Source organism: Anoplolepis gracilipes, chromosome 14, assembly GCF_047496725.1.
Source record: "Anoplolepis gracilipes chromosome 14, ASM4749672v1, whole genome shotgun sequence".
NCBI lineage: Eukaryota > Metazoa > Arthropoda > Insecta > Hymenoptera > Formicidae > Anoplolepis > Anoplolepis gracilipes.
In genome coordinates, this window is record NC_132983.1 from 2,468,063 (window position 1) to 2,490,669 (window position 22,607).

General features: G+C 30.5%; 3 protein-coding genes across 7 annotated transcripts in view; 1 reads left to right on the plus strand and 2 right to left on the minus strand.

Annotated features, from left to right (window-relative positions):
• LOC140673570 (uncharacterized) overlaps positions 1-22,607 on the minus strand; it is a 119,561-nt gene that overhangs the window by 2,848 nt on the left and 94,106 nt on the right. The gene's annotated exons all lie outside the window — the stretch shown is intronic.
• On the minus strand, positions 109-6,987 carry LOC140673562 (beta-galactosidase). Its single transcript, XM_072906563.1, has 10 exons — positions 6,646-6,987; positions 4,959-5,128; positions 4,703-4,853; positions 4,497-4,560; positions 4,063-4,157; positions 3,436-3,666; positions 3,178-3,349; positions 2,939-3,060; positions 2,374-2,775; positions 109-2,242 (listed from the first exon to the last, which is right to left on the minus strand). The coding sequence occupies exons 1-10, from the start codon at positions 6,718-6,720 to the stop codon at positions 1,826-1,828; spliced, it is 1,899 nt and encodes a 632-aa protein (XP_072762664.1). The 5' UTR covers positions 6,721-6,987; the 3' UTR covers positions 109-1,825.
• Positions 10,467-22,038, plus strand: LOC140673563 (organic cation transporter protein). 2 transcript variants are annotated; one of them, XM_072906564.1, is made up of 10 exons: positions 10,467-10,599; positions 14,923-15,001; positions 17,245-17,567; positions 17,693-17,796; positions 17,879-18,033; positions 18,825-19,135; positions 19,525-19,837; positions 20,395-20,576; positions 20,755-20,891; positions 21,236-22,038. In XM_072906564.1, the coding sequence occupies exons 2-10, from the start codon at positions 14,974-14,976 to the stop codon at positions 21,291-21,293; spliced, it is 1,611 nt and encodes a 536-aa protein (XP_072762665.1). In that variant the 5' UTR covers positions 10,467-10,599; positions 14,923-14,973; the 3' UTR covers positions 21,294-22,038. The 2 variants fall into 2 exon arrangements, with proteins under 2 accessions (XP_072762665.1, XP_072762666.1); XM_072906565.1 differs by lacking the exon at positions 10,467-10,599 and adding an exon at positions 15,491-15,708.

A 22,607-nucleotide genomic window follows, 5' to 3' on the forward strand; every position in this document is an offset into this window, starting at 1 on the left:
AAAACAACGGCACTTGTATAAGTGAAAATTGCGATAGCAACGTATCACATGAGTAAAAATAATATTTTGTCGTTATTTAAAAAAAATAATATTCTATTTAATAATATAAAAAAAAATCCGTCTTTATTTTCAGAAAAATCCAAAATCAGTTGTTTATTTTATCAAAACGTTACATCATCAATACTAGATGTTTACGTTATGTTCTAGAGATATTCTTAAACTATACATAAAAATATTAAATCTGTAACATAATAATTACTTGTATAAGTTCAGACACATCAATGACTTTTAGTTTTTGAAATAATATGACCGCCTTATATTCATGTTGACCCTGTCTGATACTAACCATTATAATAGAAAACACAATAGAAGTTCAATATAATACGGTAAGAAGAGAACACAGAATGTTTAAATTCAACGTTTCTTCTTATATATTAATATTTTAACGTTAACGTTACTAAATCAATAAACTTTCGTACAAATCAAAAGAATTAAAATCTCTTTTTTAATATAATTTTTTTCTATAGAATTCTATTCAATTATTATATTTTATTGTTATTAATTTTGTCATAATCGTATATATCGCATATAGAAGTAAATCTGAAAATCATTTTTAATTACTTAATAGGTCACTATAAGATAATATTAATCACTATATGCGTCTTGGTTTCTTTTTCTAAATTTTTATTAATCATTTTGATTTCGAAAAGTTTACTGTGACTGTGTCGTATGGTTAAATCCTGAACAAAGAGCTGGAACAATGTAAAGTATACGAATATCTATTCAAATCTAAAACGCAACAAATGTAGTCTATTGTGACTTATAACAAACACTTCCGAATCGCAAGCAACTTGACGTCAGATAAATATTCTTTTTATATAGTTGGTCATATATATTCATAACATTTTTCGGTCTTTAATATTTATTTGCTTACAGTTATTTTACAACGGCGTAAAAATGTACATTTGCTCATTAGACTTTCAGGGGAACTCTATCGTACAGATGATGTTTATGAAGCAGGTATACTGCTTCGTCATCCTGTATTCATTATTATCCGTGATATTCGTCTGTAACGACACGCGAAACGGAGGTAGGATAATTCGTCGCTTCGAACTATCGGACGTCCTGCCGTGCGGGCCCCTCATTTGTCAACGCAAAGGATATTAAAGCCATTGAATGCTCCCGGGATCTTTATAAATCGGTTCTTCATCGACCATAGACAACAATGTGCATATTTTTGCCGAGTAGCGCCGCGGTATTATGGTGGCTGATCGATTTCTGTATCGTAGAAACCGTCGTTAAATGTTCCTGTAATGTTCTTTTCACGTCTTTGATATCCGGATGGCGTATTCTCTCTCGAAGCGATTAAACTCCCAATAGATCAAATAAAAAACGAGCAATTTCGGATCGTTAATTTAAACCGTAAAATACGTCTGTAAAACTCTCTTTAAGAAAATATGTCATTCTTGTCCCATAAAATATTCCGAATTAATCTACCTTATGATAGAATATCTTCGCGATAACGTTTCTTATCATTCGTAATTTTAATTGTTTACATAAAAACAAAATTATTAATTAATTAATAGGTATAATTAATTAATATTAATTTTAGAATGGACAATTTATTTAATTTCTCTCTTTCGTTAATTATAATATCTGAGCAAAAATCATATATAGTTAAATATATTTTTTTAGAAATATACTCTTCAAATGGACATAAATATAGTAGCGAACCATACTCTTTCACATACTTATTCTAATATCTGAAATTATTCGTATAAGAGTTTCGTTTTTTAACATTATTTTATTAATATTATTTTTTTTTTTATCTATCCGAGCTTGGCGATCCTACATTCAAGTTTGGTACGGATTGAAACTTCATCTTCCTTGTCTGCGACACATATTCTAGTTCCAACAAAATCAACTCATTCTCGCCTGTACGCAGATACGGAGCCGGAACGTACAGAGTTATTTGCGGGCCGACCAATGGCCAATATCTGCCGAGATTATGACCGTTCACGAAAGCCACCCCTTTGCCCCAGCCGGTAGTGTCCAAAAATGTGTCCAACGGTTGTCCAATAATCGTGAATCGTCCCCGAAGAAATACCGGACCGTTGTGTAAAGTTCCGCTCTCTACGTCTATAGTCGACACATCTCCAAGAGATGACACATCGGTGAACGCGTAACCCGTCATATTCCAATTAATCAATGACGTTCCACTGATAGTCACGTTTGATACACCCTGAGAGACAATGCAAGGAACAAATTAGTGGTATAATTTTTTATGTTAAAAATCACGACTGTAAATCTCATCATTTTAATCTGTGTTAAAACGCTTGTATACAAACACCTTTTCAAGAGCTCATATAATACCTTAAAATCGTGGATTTCGTTGCCGAAATTCAAACGCCCTTGATTCTCCACTAATAAACTCAGACGACGACCGTAAGGACTCTCGAGTGGTATAGTAAACATCTTATCTATGCGACTCAGTGTGCCGGATAATCGACCATCAACGTAAACCAGCGCTCTGTCTTTCACGATTGCACGCAGTATAGCTGGATCGGAGACAGAATGCGGCAAATCCGTCTCGTAAAGTACAAAACCTTGATTCACAGATAAATATTCGAAAGTTTCAGGTTTGTTGCCGGTCGCCCAGCTCACCACGAACGAGGATTGACTGTCGAACAGCTTCTGTGTCGGTTCCAGTAATACCGGACCGTAATTGCCTTTCGGAGATGCGGTTGGAAGAGACATGTTTGGCAATGACAGGTACTGTAATTTCAATAGGCATGAACTGACTTGTTCAACATTAATGTGTATAATAATAATATCTAGTGCAGCTTTTCTAAAATAATAAGAGACCGCAACTTTGGTTCTAAATATCTAAGTGAAGGTACGATACAGTAATATTGCAAAAAAAAAAAAAAAAACATACCTCACCGATGACATTTCTTATAGCAAAGTATTTATCTGTCGGATCTCCAGCTTCGGTCAAAGGAGCGTCATAATCGTAAGACGTTATCTGTGGACTATATACACCTACACCGCCGTTTGCGCCTGTCAATAATGATTACGTTAAGTAAAATCCATTTTGATATATAACAAATCTCATCGTAAATTGCAAATATTTTATTGATTATCGATTCGCGAAATATTAAGAGGAAACTGACTAACCGGAAGTAAAAGCAAAGTTTGTACCACCGTAGAACATGTAAATATTAACGGAAGCACCTAAAGCGAGCATTTCCCTCAATGTCTTCGTGACAGCTTCGGTTTTCACCCTCTGGAAGGTTTCCCCCCAGTGAGTTAACCAGCCTGGATAAAATTCGGAATTCACCAAGGGACCCTACGGGAGTTTTTTTTTTGCAAAGTGTAATTAAATGTTTCGAGATTCATAATTTCGTAAACATATATCGATATATCGCTGCTTACTCGTGGCTGATAGAGACGCATAGATTGAAAACTATTGGTAACATTAACGGATGTCCCGAAATCGATGGTGGCGTATGCACCAGGTACGAAACCGCATCGGAGCATGGACGCGGATGCACCATCCGTCGTGTATAAAAGAGCCTTATTGCCGACTTTTTGGGCAACGATTTCTTTCAACATGTCCGTATACTCGGTATCGCAAGCATCGTAACTTCCATATTCATTCTCTATCTGTTAACATAAATGATGAAACGAAAACCGTGGAATTTATAACTAATACATAAATGTTCTTAAAGTCAAAGTAATAAATAAATATATGTTAATTTTGTCAATCACACAATTATTATATTTATTATTAATTATAAAGAAAATTATTAGAATCAATTTTTTTTTTTTTGCACAACTCTTGTAGATGCATTTAAATCACTGCTGATTAAGATGTCAATCGTAATTTTCGTGTATAAGTATAATGTATTGAGACCGTAATCCGAAATCAGTATAGAACGATAAACGTGCGTTAAATATATTATCTCAGAGCATGTAATCAATACTTTAAAAGATAACCTCTGATATTGCATAAATCGCATAATAATAACATTGGTTCTCTCGAAAGTACAAATTTATTACCTGCACCATGATTATCGGTCCCCCGTTGCCTCTCAAAAGCGGCTTGACTTTTTCTAATACCTGATTCAAATACGCTGTGGCATAGTTCATGAAAGCTACGGAAGTGGAAAAATCAGTAGACGATAAAATTACGTTTAATTAGCTCGCCTAATAATGTGTCGTTTTCAATTATTCAGCATTGTCGGTGTATTTAAGCGATGACAAATGACAGAGGAAAGAAGAGAATCATTATAGAGAGATAAAAGACTCTTATCTCTTATCACGGAAGTGGCGGGTCGTTGCACATGACACTTCATTTTTAAATCACGCACAATATCAGAGAAAATAAAGTGCACTTAATTGAAGAAAGAACTCGGTACTTTTTTAAATCGAAAAGACACACAGTCCCTCTCATTTTGTACACATTTACAGCACGTAAAAAAGTTACATCTCACCTGTATCTTTTGTGCGTAGCTTTATATTCGGCACTTCACGAAGCAACCAATATGGTAGACCACCCTAAGAGCAGATATGATATATCGAATATTTTGATATATCAGATATAATATTAATAAAATATCTATTTGATACACAGCAAATATACCAAAATTATCTAATTAAGTCTCTCGCTATAATTTGTCTTGCTAAGTAATAAATTTACCAAATCTCTTTCCGCGCAAATGTAAGGACCCGGTCGTAACAATACGAGCAAATCTTCCTCTTGCGCGATATTTAAAAATTCTATTAGATCCGCATCGCCGACCCAATTAAACTGACCTGGCTCTGGTTCGTGAAGACTCCACTCGACATAACTATATGTTTTGGAAATAAATAGAAACATTTAATCCCATCGAAATATATTCTGCTTCGAATAAGCCTAGATTATTACGTTGCGCCGATGTAAAATTAAGACTTACGTGGAGACCGCGTTAAGTCCCGCGGCTCGCATTTTCCTTAAACGATCCCTCCAATACTGTCTGGGTGCACGGAAGTAATGAAAACTGCCGGAAACATACCGGAAAGGTTTTCCATCCAATAGGAATTGATTGTTTTCGTAATCAACCTCGAAACTATACTGCCATGTGTCCTGTATTAATATTTTTTTTTAACTCTTGCTAAAATATTTATTGAAAGTAATATGATATAGTAATTAAAAATTTCTAGAATATCACTTATTTCAATTATCATATTTTCGCACAACTTTTAACTATATATTTATTTTTTATTATATTCAATTATGTATAAATTAAATATAATATATAAACTCTTTGTAAGATTTAAGAATAAATTAGAAAATTGGCGAGTAAGAGCAAGCGTTGTTTTTAGTGCGCAAAAATTTTATTCTAACAATAAGTATAATTTATTTTTCAATTATGTATATTTTATTTTGGAGATATATATTTTCTAATATCTGAATATTTTCTCCAATTAAATTCATATTGGCCTGCAGTCTCTTAATCTAAGTAAAGCGTGTTACATATATATATACGCTTTCAAGTTACAGACTTTCATGTCGTACATTTATATTTTTTGTTACATTCTTGTGAGCCGGTTAGCGAATTTTAACGGAAATGTAATAACCGGCGCTCGAGGCTGGTTGTCATACAAGCAGCTGATTCCCGTCTGTTTTTCGTCTCCTATCTTCGTCTACTTAATATGTATATATCGCTATTCCTATATTCATCTTTGACAGATTAATCATAAGAATCAATTTACATGTCTAAGCAGAAATACACGCACGGCGCAGAGATGTGATAATTTTTTTTTTATCGTTTCTCGGAATAAACGCAGATAAAATAGAGAGTGTATCTATATACATACTCAATGTATAATTACATTTACGCGAATTTCCTTTCATATGAGACTTCTTATACCATATATAATTTAATTGCACTTTAATATTTAGTTGATGATTGAAATGATTCAATTATGCTTTAAAAATAGAAGCACAGTTTTGTCTAAAGTACCTACGTGAAAAGTGACTTTAAATTCAAGTAACGTTTTAGCTTTCGATTCAATCTCAACGATCGTTCTATCTAGGATACGAGGTCGAGGATAATCGGTAGAATCAAACTATCTACTTTATGACATGCATTCAAATTTTACGAATTACGCGAACATATATATATTGTGCGTGTGTTATATTATGCATTATGGCTGTTTTATTTTATTAAATTAAATATGGCGTTCTTCTTTATTCAAAGCACGGTATCTCCATTTTTAGAATGGAATCAACGATCTAAAAGTTTCTAATTAATGGTGCACAAGTAATAAATTGATTTGATTTATAAGGAATAACCCTAAGGAAGTCCCATTATCTTTTTGAAAATATAACGTTAAGTTGCTATCATTGTTCCAATATTTTCTTTTTCTAAAACTATCATTATTATTTTCTTTTTTTTTTTGAGATTGCATTTATTCACTTAATGTAAAAACATTTTATTTAAAAAAATCTCGTCAAGATTGATCCATCGATTAATTGGATTCTTCATACGAGCGAAAAATCGTTAACGAGATAAAACTCTTCGTAAGTCTGTAATGTCAGTCACAAACACATTATAATACATTTACATAATGTATGAGATACATAGAGTTTACACGTACATTACTCGGTAAGTTCACTGTCTTCGCTATAGCACTGCTCAATGCCAAGGTCGTCACAAATATTAATGACCACATTCTCTGAACGATTTAATTTTACGTCGCGTTTCTTTCAGCTTCGATCTTGCGCCGTTTAACTCACTTTTCACCGACCGACGCTCGTGCGTCACTGACGATTCCACGGCATGCCTAAGACAAGTCACTGGTATTTATCATCGGAGAGATGCAATACTGTAAGTGCCACCGTTTAAATATTGCTTGATTATCAGTGTAAGTACTCACGTGATAATGCATACTCAGTGCATTTCATAATCCAAAAAATGTTTACGAAATAATAATTGATCAAAGAAGCGAATGCTAAGATAATGCAATCCAATTTTTAACTCATTATCAAAAAATCTGTATTTTAATGATGTATGATATTTTGCTCTCCTGAGCAAAGTATCATACGCATACTTCATTCAAACACAGATATTAAACATTAAAAAACTTGAAAAATTTTATTTTTATAAATAGATGCGATGTTACTACAATACTAAATCTCATAATAAGTTACCTCTGTATATTCACATATTATTGCTCCAATGGCAAATATTTTATGGTTATTGTTATAATATTATAGAGCCTTTACGTTACTAATTAATTAAAAATCTTGTATATGTAACATGTGATGTGTATATGTGAAGTTGTAATATATTATATTTGTTTTAACAATTATCTCGCGCGCGCGCGCGTATTTATATTCTACGTGAAGAAAAATTGTACAAAATTATATGATATGTTATATAATGTTTGTTCGATATTTATAAACAAACTTCAAGATGCATTTGCTATAAAAACGATACTGCACTTTACGATGTTTGTTTGCCGTGAAGGACGGGATTTCCATCGCTTATCTACGCACATCAAAATAATTAAAATATTCTAATAAACGGATCACGATCGTGTTTTTATTTGCATAAAATTAATAAATATTATGATTAAATATATTTTGTATCATTGATAAACAAATCGAAAGAATCAAGATCGAATCAATGTTAATTTATAAAGATATTTTATAAAGTTTTTTGTCAGTTATCATGGTATTAATTATCATAAACGGATGAAAATCGCGATTTTATTGCATATAAAATTAATTAAACATTAACTATGTTATTCTCTGATAAATGGCTCAAAAGACTGAAGATCCAATCAAATTTATCTAATCAATGTAACATTTGATAAAATTTTTCATCAGATATAAAGTATCAAAAATAATAATTCATCAATAATAACAATTTTTTATCGTATTTGTCGTAGTTGTTTGTCATATTGGTTATTTTTGTTTTCTTTCAAAAATTCGCATCGTGATAAAATATTTTTTCTTTTTTTTTTTTTGATAGAAAAGAAGATTAATATGATCAAAGTAGATAGATAAACATAACTATAAAAGCTGTATCATATTAGTGTAATCTTTTAGTCAAAAATCACACAGTTTCAATTTCACATGATTTTGCTAAAAATAAAAATTATAAACGATAATTTATAATAATTTTTTTATTATAAATTAATTTAATCAATCTATACCGATCAAGCAACGTACACATATTATCATTTAAAGGTAAAACTGCAACGAAGGAACGAGATACATTTTTACGCCGTTGTGTGGTGTTCACATTGAGTTTCCATTCGTTAACTAAAATTCGTTACCGATCGTGATATAATAATTAAAATTGAGAAAATAAATTTTTTACATTAAAATCGAATTCGATTTAATTTAATTTAATGAGAGAAATTTCACAAGAAAGATTCGCATTTTATAAAGAATGCGAGAAGATATCATTTATTATTAAATTATATTTATAAATTGTAATTTAATTTTATTAATTTATTATGATAATTCTCTTTCTTATTTTATTTCATAAACTTTAATTAATTTTATAATTTTTTCTTTTTCGTTACTGATCTTTCTCGATCCAATTTCGACACGGATGCAATTCTATTGACTTTACAATCTTCTGGCACAAATGCAACAATATTTATATTGTAATTATATTTAAAAAATCTATGTGCATAAGAGTACTTTTTCAAAAATCTAAACAAATTTGAAGCATTTTACAATCAGTCTTAAAAAGTTTTGAATTTAATATACTTAAAGTATATGTACATCTTATTTTTTTTTAAACCATATATTACTCACTTTACTTTCTCATTATATGATATTAAAAATAGAAGAAAGAAATTAAAAAAGAAAAAAAGAAACTAATTAGGCTTCATACAGTGTTCTACGAAACATCTAACAATATTCGGACATTACTATTATATAAACTTATATCCTGGTTACACGAGTGATTCAGAAACTTTGTGGTCATTAAGCATTTGTCGCGATAAAAGATAATTGAGATGCTACTTGTATAAGATATATTGGTAATTTTCATTTAATTGAAGATTTTCTTTATTTTTATGATTAATACATAAATTGTTACTTAAATATTCAGACAAACTTGTAAGACATTAATAATTTTTAAAAAAATTTTTGCAAGTTACAAAGCTATCAAGGAAGAAAATTCAAAGAGAAGAATAAAATTATGGCAACCGTGAAAAATTATATCACGGTCCTAAAAATTGTTATTATGTAACAGTATGTAATAGTAACAAACAAATCATTTTCTCACGATGCTCTAAGAACACTGACCGCGCTATTTCTCTGGTTAAAACGTGCGGTGGCCAATAAATTTGTAACAATTAAGCCACTTAATGTAAATGTACACGTTTGTCATTCACACACATGTGCGCATTTTTAAAGGACTAAGTTAATCGGGGTTAATGGAGGAACGACTATGCTGGAGCAGCTTTTATGCTTAAACGATATTTATGATATCAACACATAATTCTTAATTAAGTACACTTTCTCTACAATTGTGAGAATAATTGAATTTTTAGTTTAATGATTTATGTAGCTGAAATAACTAAATAAAATTTAATTAATATTATATGTATAAATAAATTTTGTTATCTGAAAAGATTATATATATATATTATATAATTATAATACATATATAAAGAGTTCGTTCTGAACGTTTTATATGCAACGTTCGAAAACAACTCGATCTTTTAAACATGACAGCATCATCATGACACATATGTATATCGAGACATCCGAGCCATTCCGAGACATTCTGTAATATGTAAATCCGCGACTTAAGTGACGATTTTTCATCGACGTTAGAATGTCGCTCGATGACAGTTTGCTCTTGTTATACTCTGTAAAATATGTCTTTAAAGCATTATTTAAATGATGTGAACTGACGTACCAATTCGCTAAGCACTAATTAATAATTTGCATAAGTAGTTAAATAATTCACTGACGCAATGTAATGCTATTTTTTACGCACGCACTTTACGAATCATTTCACACAAATATATTTACTGTAATAAATTTCAACGTTATTGTAACTTAATTACTCTTATATTGACGTTCTTGACTATATTTTCTCTTTCTTTTTCTTAACGAAAACACATATTTAGACTTTTGCAGAAAGAGAAGCGGAAGAAGAGACGCAAAGTATGAAGAAAAATGCGACTAAACCGAACGAAATCTTAATTAGTATTCTAGTGTTAATAGGATGCGGTTAATCGGTTTCTGGAAAAAAATACTGTCGATTTGCTTGGGTCATCTTACGTATAAAACTGCAGATTACAAATTATTTTTCCGTTTAGTCCTACGTAGTGGCGTCGCGAGCAAGACATGACGTTTGGCGCCGGCATCCCTTCTCTCCTGGTGGAGAACAAGCGGCTTCAAAGACTTTACCGTGTCACTTCTTCGAGCAATGCGATAGTCGTTACGCTCGAGTCGTCAGTTCCATACGATCTGCACAAGCAAACGCATTTTTCAAGTTTGTAACGCGAGTGCAAAACGCGAGTTCGAGCTCTCAAGCTCTTTTCCTTCAGGCCAGCCGGATATTTAATTTCGTTTCTGTAAGCAGTGCCTCTGATAAATTTTTATTAATCGATAGATTAGCGATTAGCTTTTAAATGCTTTCACATGAATGTGTTATATTGTTCGTTTTAATGCGCGAATCAAATTAAAATTTTTTCCTGAAGCCTTCTTTTCGATTTTTTTTGATAAATAAATCAAAATTTCTTGGGTAATTTCGAAATTAATTAATATCAATAATTTCAATTATTTGGATTATAAAAAGAGGTGAAAATATTTTATATACGTTTATAATTTATCATTCAAACATATTTTTATGTATTCTAAAATTTTGAAATATTTAATTACATCATTATATAGTTTGTATCGTTTTATATTTATATCGTTTAATTAAATGGAATTCTAAGAAAAGTCTAAGAAGATTCTAAATTTTTGTTTCTTGTATAGTTTTATTTTTTATTTGCATCCTTGTGAAAATTAATTCGCGCGAAGCGGTCTCTTTCTCTAGTCTCTTTTTTAAGTCGGAAGTATAGAAAAATGCACGTATCTCGAGAATTGCAGCAGGGTATTATAGCCTTGGCGGCACGTAGCACAAAGTATAGAATTAAGATCGTCTACAAAAATCTGTTTAAATTGCCAGGTGTGACTGCGCGCCGACAACACTTGCGCGGTTTCCGCACCCCAGTCAGAGGCGGCGACTTGAGAAAAATATTGGGGGCGGGGGGGTGGGAGGGGGGGAGCAAGAGGCAAACATTTCAAATGGTGACTTTTTTAGAATAATCTTTATATTACCTGCAAAACATATAAAAACAAAAAAAGAGAATGTACATTGTGATTATAAAAAGTTAATCGCGCCATTGAATAATAACGATCAAAAAGATCAAAATTATTGGGGGGGGGGGGGTGCGGGAGGCAAAAAGTGCTCCCCCAAAGTCGGCGCCTATGATCCCAATCATAATTAGGCCGCAACAGGCATGATAACTGTAATGACGCGGGTAATAACAGTGCGGAAAAGTTGCGAGGAGAGGAATTTTTAGGCGCCGATATTTTTTGCACCCTTCGCGTAACGGCGATCGCCTTCAATCCTACTTTTCCGTTTTTTTCTCCTCTTTCCCTCCGCTTCGGTTCAACGCCCTATCCTTCTATGTGATTGATATTAACGGCAAACCTAAGCAAACATTACATTGATCACTACTTCTCAAGGTCTAGTTTGATAAAATATTGTAAGCATTATAACATTAATTATCGCGATAACAAGTATGTCATAATGAAAGATAACGTAAAACATTAATTCATAAGATACTTCATAAGATGGCTGAACCAACAAAACTTATTCATCCAGATGTCAGATAAAGGAACTTTACTTAATATTTTCAATTTAGCGAATACGACGTAATGAAGCTTTTCCTTCTAATTAGAAAGAATTGTAGCTGAAATTATAGCTTTAGCTGTTTGCTACTAAAATTTAGGAAGATCGATAAGATAAAATGATTTGTTGTATTCAATTTCATTTTATTCATTAATTGGATTCGAGTTGTCATTACGGCGTAATCGATCGATTTCTCGCGATTCAATCCATAGTTGTGGTTGACACGCTTTCAATATCTTTAGCTAAACGATTTCTTAAATCCTTTTATTTCAAAATCTCTCTTCCTCTTAAACAATTCGGAATAACGTTATCATCAATTTACTTTGCTAATTTAAAGTCACAAAGAATATTAAAGAGAAAAGAGAATTGCAATATATTAAAAGCTCTAGATTCTGGACAAAGGAAAGCACACATTATTATATATTATTCGTACATTTTGGTACGCGGTATTCAGTAAACAAATCTACTATAAAACTGTACGTATATACATATATATGCAAATTTAAGTTATAGAAAATTAATGATTGTAAAATAAACAGCAATACATTATATCATTAATATAATATGCATTATATATTCAAAATAATTGTAAATTATGACTTATTATTAAAGGTATAAAATATTAAAACTTATTCAAATATGAAAAAAGGGTAAATGATCCGAGGAATATTATTAATATTAAGAAAGAGCATATTGGAATTTTCATGTATTACTTTGAAAAAAAATTAATCACAGCCTCTAAGTATAAAAATAAACTTTAACACAATGTTCCGTGAATTTAAATAAGTATGCAATATATCTGTGTAATTATATATATATATATAATTGTATATATGTAGACATTTATAACATTTGTGTTTATTATACAGATTCGCGCCGCAAGGTCATTTCATAAGGTACCATTCATAGATACTATAATTAACACATCATTTCATCGAAAAAGAATTGTAATTTATAAATAATTTAAAATATATAAATATATATTTACAGATTTATTAAAATACGGAATAATGTATTGCAATTTATTTCCACTTTTGCGTAATCGATTGCGTATAATCGATTCTTTTGCAATACATATTTGTAATTTTTTACAATAATAAATTTATTGTTTACTTGAACCGAAAAAATCATTAATTAATTCTTTCTCAACACTTATTCTTCTTCAATAAAATTCAATATCATTAATCACTTTTACAAATTGATCATTTATAATTAAAAGTGTATAAACATATTCATTCAATCTACTTATTTTCTCATAACTTTATGAGATAAAATATCATGTTACGCTTACAGTTTATTTCCACTTTTGCATATAATCAATTCTTTTGCAATACATATTTGTAATTTTTTACAATAATAGATTGGTTAAAAAGATTGCCATACCTTGTAAAATAAATTTATCGTTTACTTGAACCGAAAAAATCATCAATTAGCTCTTTCTCAACACTTACTCTTTTTCAATAGAATTCAACATCATTGATCACTTTGACAAATTAATCATTCATAATTAAAAGTGTATAAACATATTAATTCAATCTACTTATTTTCTTACAACTTTATGAGATGAAATATCATGTTACGTTTAAAGTTTTATTCAGGTAAAAAACTCATTGTCAGTCTTAGACTGTATTAGGTAAGGCGACTTTTCTATCTTCTTTGTTTATATATATTCATGTCATCTATCTAATTGTGAGACATATACAAGAGACTAGAAATTAACCTTATTATTTTCATGCTAAGAACCTAACTAAGTATAATTTATCATATCGAAGCACTATACGCACATAAAATGAAGATCTCATCAGATCTGCTATAAACAAGTTGATTCCAGTTTTGTTAAGATCAATCAAGATCAGTCAAGATGAGTAGATAATCACGATGAGTAATACTAATTAAGGCGCGCATGGAGTCTTTTACTATCCTGACACGCGCGTTTACACGGATCAAATTTAATATAATCAATCATCAGCAATAATATTGTCTTCGTTAATTATTATTAACTGTCTGTCGCGTAATCCAGTTAGCCTTGTCATGGTATTGCGGATTAGGTTCAGGAATGTCCGTTATTGCGAGAAACAATTTCTTGTCGGAGCACGAGAGGTGAAAGAAGTAGGAGAATAGGTGAGAGGAGGAGAGAGGAGCTGAGAGAAAGGAGATTAGAAACAGGGAAAAATGTAATCTCATGCACTGATATAGACACATACATTAAAACGTGTTTTATTTATCCTGTAAAGGCTATAGCCGGATAAGCCTACTAAAAAATGCCCCCGACGAATTTTCAAATAACTTTTGGCCTGTCATGTCCTCACTGTAAAAAAAAATTTTTTTCTCAAAATTTCAGCTCCCTAACTCTATTATTTTCTAAGTTATCGAGAAAAATGTTATTTTAAGTTTTTATTTTTCTTTTCTATAAATATTTGAGATGATGCCATATCGATTTTTTTTGAACATTTATCAACAAAAGACACAAAAAAAAATTTTTTTTCATTAATAATCGAATAAAAGTTCGATTTTTAAAAAAAGATTGAAATTAAAAATGGCTTTTTTAACATGTTCCTTTCGAGGTTCAATCACCAAACTTTTATAGAATACTCTTTCTATATGTCTCAATACTCTCAGGTTTTTTCAATTTAAAAGTTTGGTGATTGAACCTCGAACGAAACATGTTAAAAAGGCCATTTCTTAATTTTAGTCTTTTTTAAAAATTCGAGTTTTTATTCGAGATTAATAAAAAAATATTTTTTTAGAAAAAAATCGATATGGAATCATCTCAAATATTTGCAGAAAAGAAAAATGAAAACTGAAAATAACATTTTTCGCGATAACTTAGGAAATAATAATTTGAAAATTCGTCAAAGGCATTTTTTGTATGCTTATCCGGCTATAGCTTTACATAAAATTAATAACGGATGTGTTATAAATAGATGACCGATAATAATCAATATTTTTTTATCTGTCGCTGGAGCATTTACATATTTCACTGTCCATGTTACAGATATCTGAATACCGAAAAAGTAACTTGAGGAAAGTGTAAGCAGGCAGTGATATGAAGGATACGAAAACCAACGAATATGGTACGTTGATTCCAAGGAAAATAGATACAAATTACTACGAGAAAAGATGATAAATTTCTGCATCACAATATTATAACATTAACAATTCTTGCAAATGAATGTAATGATAAAATAACCCATAATATAAATTAAAAATTCTAATAAGCTGCAACTGTTCTTTTTAATACTTCAAAATATATATATATATATATATATATATATATATATATATATATACACTATTTAATAATTTATTTAATAATTTGTAGCAATATAATATAATAAATAATTAACAGTAATTTATAGCATTCTTTTATATTTTACAGAATTTATATAGAGTAGTAAATAGAGAACAGAAACGTATCTTTTAGCTAATTAGCTAATTAACAATTTATATGGACTCTTGCAATGAAATGTTAAGTCAAATTTTATAATTGAAAATGTACGCAGTAGGAAAAACTGCAATCGATTTATCTATTTTCGCGACAATTGACTTTAGATTTGTTTCAGAAGATTTATCCCCGAAAGAGTCTATTCTCAAACGTCCTCAAAAGACTAGATTTATCGTTCGCATTTATTTTGGCGCGTAGTATGTAACAATCTTAGGATAAATTTGTATCGCACGACGGAGACATGACAGCTTGAAAGGCGAGTCTGACCTTTCGAAACTCCGAAGAAGGATGTCGATGTAAGTCGGAGATCGAAGGTTGTCTTCTTGATGTCTCGAGGTTAGCACGCATTTTATGGTTCACACGCATTGTCTAGCGTTTTTTCTTCTACGAACTGGTTTGGTCGTTATTTACCGCAGTACATATACAGTATGTACGTTTGCCATCACATGTTCCGGTCCTTTGCAATTATATCGTCAAGCGCGATAGTTAGCGATTTCTACAACAATCGATAGACGCGTGAAATTCGTTTCGACCGTCTAAAATTCGCTTGCGTGAGAGAATCGCATGTTATATACAGAGTGAATTGATATATAAGTCTAATTTATATATAAAAAATTTTCCCGCAAAGAGATGAAAAAGGAAGGCTGAATATTTGTTAATTTCCTGATAATGTATCCTTGTCGAGTTTAATTTTGTTAAAAATGTTCAGCAATAGAAACTTTAGTTACGTGTACTGTAAATTTTGCATAAATTTTTATATCTGCGCATATCTTGTATAATACATTATTACCAACTTACGAATTATTTTAAACTTATTCATAGATTACTCATTAGAAATATTAGTAAGAATATGTTCAGCTTAATGAATATTTATGAATCATTTGTCACAGGAGCAAGCGAGGTTAAATCGTTTATTATGCAGCCGTGTCTGACGACTGCAACGAATGATTTAATTCCGAATGTATGATACGCGGAGCGAAGAAAAAATTACAGATTGTTTTTTTTTCTCACTTAATAGACTCTTCTTGTTAAATCGTTTTATTAATTCCTCGTTAGATTTCATATGTGATTGTTTTCATATAATTAGTCATATAAAATTACTCGTGTATTATCATTTTCTGGAAATCTTATTACTTACACGTCGTAAATTATCAGCTATGCAAATACAACTTGTGTAAACAAGTATGTATATGCAAATATATATTTTCCATACAAATGTGTGCTTCACGATAAAGTATTTTATCAATGTAACAGGGAAGATCTGTTTTAGCAATTATTATCCTCATTAACACCTTATCTATGAAAAACAACTAACGTTTAAAAAAAATCAGTTATATTTCGTGTAATTGTAATGCAGAGCTGCTTTGTTCGTTCTTTTTTTGTTTTTGTTTGTTTTCTTTTTTTTTACAATAATCGGACAATTATGCGTATTATGACATAGTTGACATCAAAATAAATAAAGGATCAACACACGTTGTATATCTTCGTGTATTGCATGATGTAATGAATACATAATCAAGATAAGTAATGAGTATCATTAAAATTCATGTATAACAGAAATGTTGGAAAGCAATATATCATGCGGATGTATAGATTCAGTGTATGATAACGGATTTGCGTCGTGCGTTTCATCGTGAGAAGAATAATACGGCATTTAATCACAATATTTATTATTTTATCAATTTTTTTGCTGTCACTTGGTTTATAACACGATAGAAAATATGAGAATAATTAATACATCTTTATATATAATAAAAAATAACATCTTTCTACAACATACAACATATCTAAGGTCAAAAGTTAAATAATTTTAATTAATAGAGACCTTAACACAAATTTATACGAATGTGCACAGATCTTGTTAAATTGCAGCGAAGGTGAATGTCAAGCAAGTTTCCAACGGTAAGGACGATCATGTCGATTCTGACACAAATGTCGATGCCGTGCAGATTGCGATCGGCAATCTCGGCAAGTGGCAGATCATCATCTGCCTGGCGATTTCTCTGGTCAAATTTCCGGTAGCGTGGCATCAATTGGCGATCGTCTTCATGGCGCCTCATCAGGATTACAATTGCACCAAGCCCGCTTCTGTCAACTCTAAAGATCAGTGCACGGTCGAGTTTAACGGCACCCTGATGAAATGCACGGAATGGGAGTACGACAGAAAAATATTTCCCGAGACTATTATATCGCAAGTAAGTTTTTACGTGAGTGTAAAAGTCTACTTTTAATTTGTAAAGCGGAGAATAAACATATTTGTTTAAAAATGATCTTGGGTGATAAAAAAAAAAAAAAAAGAAGTTATATTGGGTCATTTCAGTGGAATTTAGTCTGCGATAAAACGCATTACGCGAATATCCAACAGTCTATTCTTATGTTCGGTGTGCTTCTTGGCAACATAATTTTCGGCAGCTTAGCAGATAGGCAAGTTCATATACATATGACTGAACGTCGTCATAGTCGTGAAATAATTACGAAAGAATAAAGAATATAGTATTTTCCACAGGTACGGCAGAAAAAATCCGCTAATAATTTCCGTCGTTCTTCAACTATTATCGGGTATTGGATGCGCAATAGTTCCTTGGTTTCAAGTATTATTGCTTATGAAGCTATTAAGTGCCTTGGCCACTGGAGGCATGATGGTTACTAGTTATGTTATCTGTAAGTGTCTTTCGATCTTTAACTATACGATAATAAAATAAAATTGCATAATCTGCGCAATTATTTTCATAGATTATATTCTTAATTACTGTATTAAAACAAATAATTATAAAAATGATTATTATTAGAATTATTTATTTTTTAGAATTTTAAATTAAAGATAATTTAAACTTTAAACTCTGTCTGTTTTTCTCTGCACGTAAATTGAAACAATTTATCCGTACAAATGATGCAAATTGAGACAGATTATAATCAACTGGTGCGATTCATTTCTGCAAAATTATAAAAATGTTAAATAAAGAGAAATATCATAGTCTGGCTCGAGATGATTTAAGATGGATAAACAGTTAATTACAAATTTAAAAGATAACAAGTATGTAGGTCTTAATTATAAATTAATGCGATTACAAAATTGAAAGATCATAAAGTGTAGATGGTCGTATTTTCTAAAATTGATGCAAAACGTTTCAACGCTTACTTGTGTTTCTTCAGTCGCTAATTTAAACCAAATGAAAGGAGAAACGTTGATAAGAGAATAAAGTCAAACTATTTTAGTCAGCCAAACGTGTCACGCAAAAATTTTTATCTTATCTTTTAAATTTGTAATTGCATTAATTGATAATTAAAACTTACATACTTGTTATCATTTAAATTTACAATTAACTGTTTATCAATCTTAAATTAGCTCGTGACAGGCTATTATGATGTTTTCCTTTATTTATGTTTATAAAAGCGAGCTTTCTCTAATTTTATTTTTATATTTATAAAAATGTTCTTTGCGTATTTTTTAGGTATGGAAATAGTAGGTACAAAATGGCGTGCCGCCATCACCGTTTTATATCAAATTCCATTCAGCTTAGGCCACATGTCGCTGGCAGGACTCGCGTTCTGGTTTCGACATTGGCAGCAACTACAAATTGCCATTACACTCCCATCTATAATTCTTTTAAGTTATTGGTGGATAGTACCCGAGTCACCGAGATGGTTACTAGCCATGGAAAAGCAGAGATCAGCGTGCAAAATATTGCAGAGGGCGGTCAATGTTAATAAAGTGGAAAATGTGGACGTTCCTGAAATAGTCAGAAAACATTGCCTGCATCAAGTAAGAGACAATTGTTTGAGACAAATATTTCGATGAATCAAAATGACCCGTTTAATAATCATCGTGGCTTTTGACAATTAAATTTCTAACTGAACTTTGAAACTTGATATATATATAATTATCTTCATAAACATCTAACGTTGCATTCTATTTATAAACATACATGTATATTGTATTACTCATTTGTATTTGACACATGCAGAAAAAATGCAGAAAATACTTTTAAATAATAAACGTGTAATTTTATATATCGAATTTTCCTCTTTTGTGAAACAGCAAGATTAAAAAAAAAAATATTAAAGAACAAAAAGTAATGTAAATAATATAAATACAAAATTAAAAAATTGAAAAGAATATTAATTTCTCGTTCGCGCTCTTTTGCATTTCAGAACTTTAAGAAATCCGCGTTGGATCACAAGGCTTCGTTTTTGGACTTGTTTCGCACACCGAACATGCGAGTGAAATCCCTCTCGATTTTCTTCAATTGGATCGTTTGTGGAATGGGTCTGTTTGGCATGTCACAGTACATCGGCCAGGTCGGTGGCGATATATTCATTAATTTCGCAGTGTCCGGTGCTATACAGGTTCCAGGAAACTTCGTCGCATGGTGGGCAATGAATAAACTAGGTCGACGAATCACTCTGATCTGCAGCAATTCCATAAGTGGCATAGCCTGTCTGTTCTTAATCGTCGTATCAAACGGTAAGAAACTGCATTATGTAATTCAATATTATTACCTTTTTTCGTAATTTTAAGTAACGATAATGAAGCGAATTTTAGTAAAAATTATTATTTAGAATCTATATATCTTCTTATCTATAGCAAGTTTTTTAAATTTCTTTTATACTATACACATATATACATACATTATAAAAGAAATTTTTCCTTAAATTACATATATATAATATATACATAAATGTAAATATATTTATATAAATTACATAAATTTATATAAATTATTTATATAAAATTTAAAAAAAATTTTTCTTCTCAAAATAATAATCTCTATAAAATAAGAAGTTTGCAGTTTTAAAGGATGAATAAAATCCTGAAAGGAATTTTATTCATCTTTTTTTTATCACAAAACCATATTTCATTCATTGATTGAAACCATATGTTTCTAACAGTTGAGTTTAATTGTGACACGTCTTGTTCTAAATTCTTTCTAAATAATAAAAAAAAATTTACAAACGATAACTACTAGGCACAATTTTTTCAAATCGACATATCGATGATACATTTATCTCCGTTTTTTTTAGACATAGCATGGTTACGGTTACTTCTGGCGTGCTTCGGTATTGTCGGTATGTCGGTGTCGTTTACAACAGTCTACCTTTTCTCCGGAGAATTGTTTCCTACAGTTGTAAGGAACATTGGAATTGGGGCTAGCAGCATGTGCGCTAGAGTAGGCTCCATTGTAGCGCCATTTGTGGTGTCTTTGGTAAGCTTACACGTATTAGTTGGAGTCAATTACGTAAATTAAAGTAATATTACATATTGTAGATAATTTCAAGCGTAAGACTAAAATTTTAAACTTTAGATAAGCATCTGGTGAAATGAAACTCTTCGCGACTGCGTTAATTAGTTTCCTAGATTACCAATTGCTGGTACTATTCCAGAATTACATTGAATCGTGGCTACCGCCAACTATATTCGGAGTTTTGCCGTTGGTCGGAGCCGCCTTGTGCCTATTATTGCCTGAAACTGCCGGATGTACTTTACCGGACACGCTTCAAGACGGCGAGGAATTTGGAAAGTAAATATCAATTTTTTTTTTTTTTTTACGCACTATCCTTTTTATAAACTTCAAGTATTATATAATTTCCATATATGAGCATATACTGCATACAAATGAATTGTTGACTATTTAATGCATTATTCAATTTTTGCATAAAAAATTTTGTTATTTCGTAAAAGAGGAAAATTCAGTAAAATAACATAAAAAATACTTTCTGCATGTGTCAAGTACAATTGAGTAATGTAATAAATTATGCTCATAAATAGAATGCAACATGAAATCTTTATGAAGATAACTGTTTATATTAAATCTAAAAGTTGAATATATTATAAACTATGAAACATCGCTTTTCTTATGTGCAGGAAATATAAACAAGAGAAAGAAAAGAATGGAGACCTCGAAGTAGAAGCGACATTCTAAAAGAAAACTGATTGCTATAAGATTTTAAATATTTCTGTAGCCGAAACAGTATCGAATTGTTATTATGCCAAGTTTTGTGACATATAATATGCTCCTACAAAAAAAAAAAAAAAAAAAAAAAAAAAATATTTTATCAATCGTGCGAATATTTAGTGCAATTCTATTTATTATATTATTTTCATAATATTAACGAAATTAGCACGACTGTCATTGATTATCATCTCATTACATTTGTAATTTATATATTTTATATAATATATAATTCATAAAATTGATATTTTTATATAAAATAGAAATTTTAAAAAAATATTTTTACAGATACATGTATCACGCCACTCTTTTCGAAAGTTTTTCAAGCTCATTTCAATAATATTTATTAATATATGTATGCATATATTGATTAATATGTATACAAATCAAACACAATAAGTATATGCAACTATTCTGCTAGATTTTGCAAGATGTATATATAAATAGAAATTCCCTTTTGTGTAAGCGGATGCCTTTATTTACTAAATAATCAATTTCGCTTCCAATAGTATGTTTATCTACTACTTTTCTAATATTATGATCGTGTCACCTTTGTAGATGAATATTTCTGATACCTGTATTGTGAGCGGCTCTCGTTTCGCACATTTTACATGTAATACATAATATTACATGTATATATTATAAATATAGATACAAACTTTGCAAAAAATAAGTGTATTATTTTATAGGTAGCAATAAAATTGTATAAAATTAATTTTTCCGGCCTTTTCTCTGCCAAAGCATTATTCTTAGAGATGTTTACAATTGTTTCATAATTGAGCAACACTTTGTGTGAGATAATTCCTCCATTTAACTTGCATAAGTTAGCAAATAGCGAATAATTTAACGATTGCGTACATAATCTTTTAGTCCAGGAACTAAAAATAAGATGCTGCGCGCACAATCACAATCACAATTATCAACGATGGGAAAAAAGAATTTTAACTTTGTCTATATAATAAATGGAATATAATAAATAACTTCTCCCTCGACATGTTTGCAATGTGATTGAACAATATGTGAATAAATAGATGAGTATATTTAGACAATAATATACAAGTAGTAATTGAAATAATATCAAATAAATTCTTCATTCTGTATAGATAATTCAAGAATTCACAGAATGTCCTTGTAACGAAAACTTTTTTGAAGGTAATGTTTGTTTAACAAAAATGGCGAGAGACTTTTCCTATTATTAAACATTATTCTATTTTATAATATTATATTTAAAGATAGACTTTTGTTGAAGTTTAAAGCTAAAAAAAAATAATCGAATGTGTGATT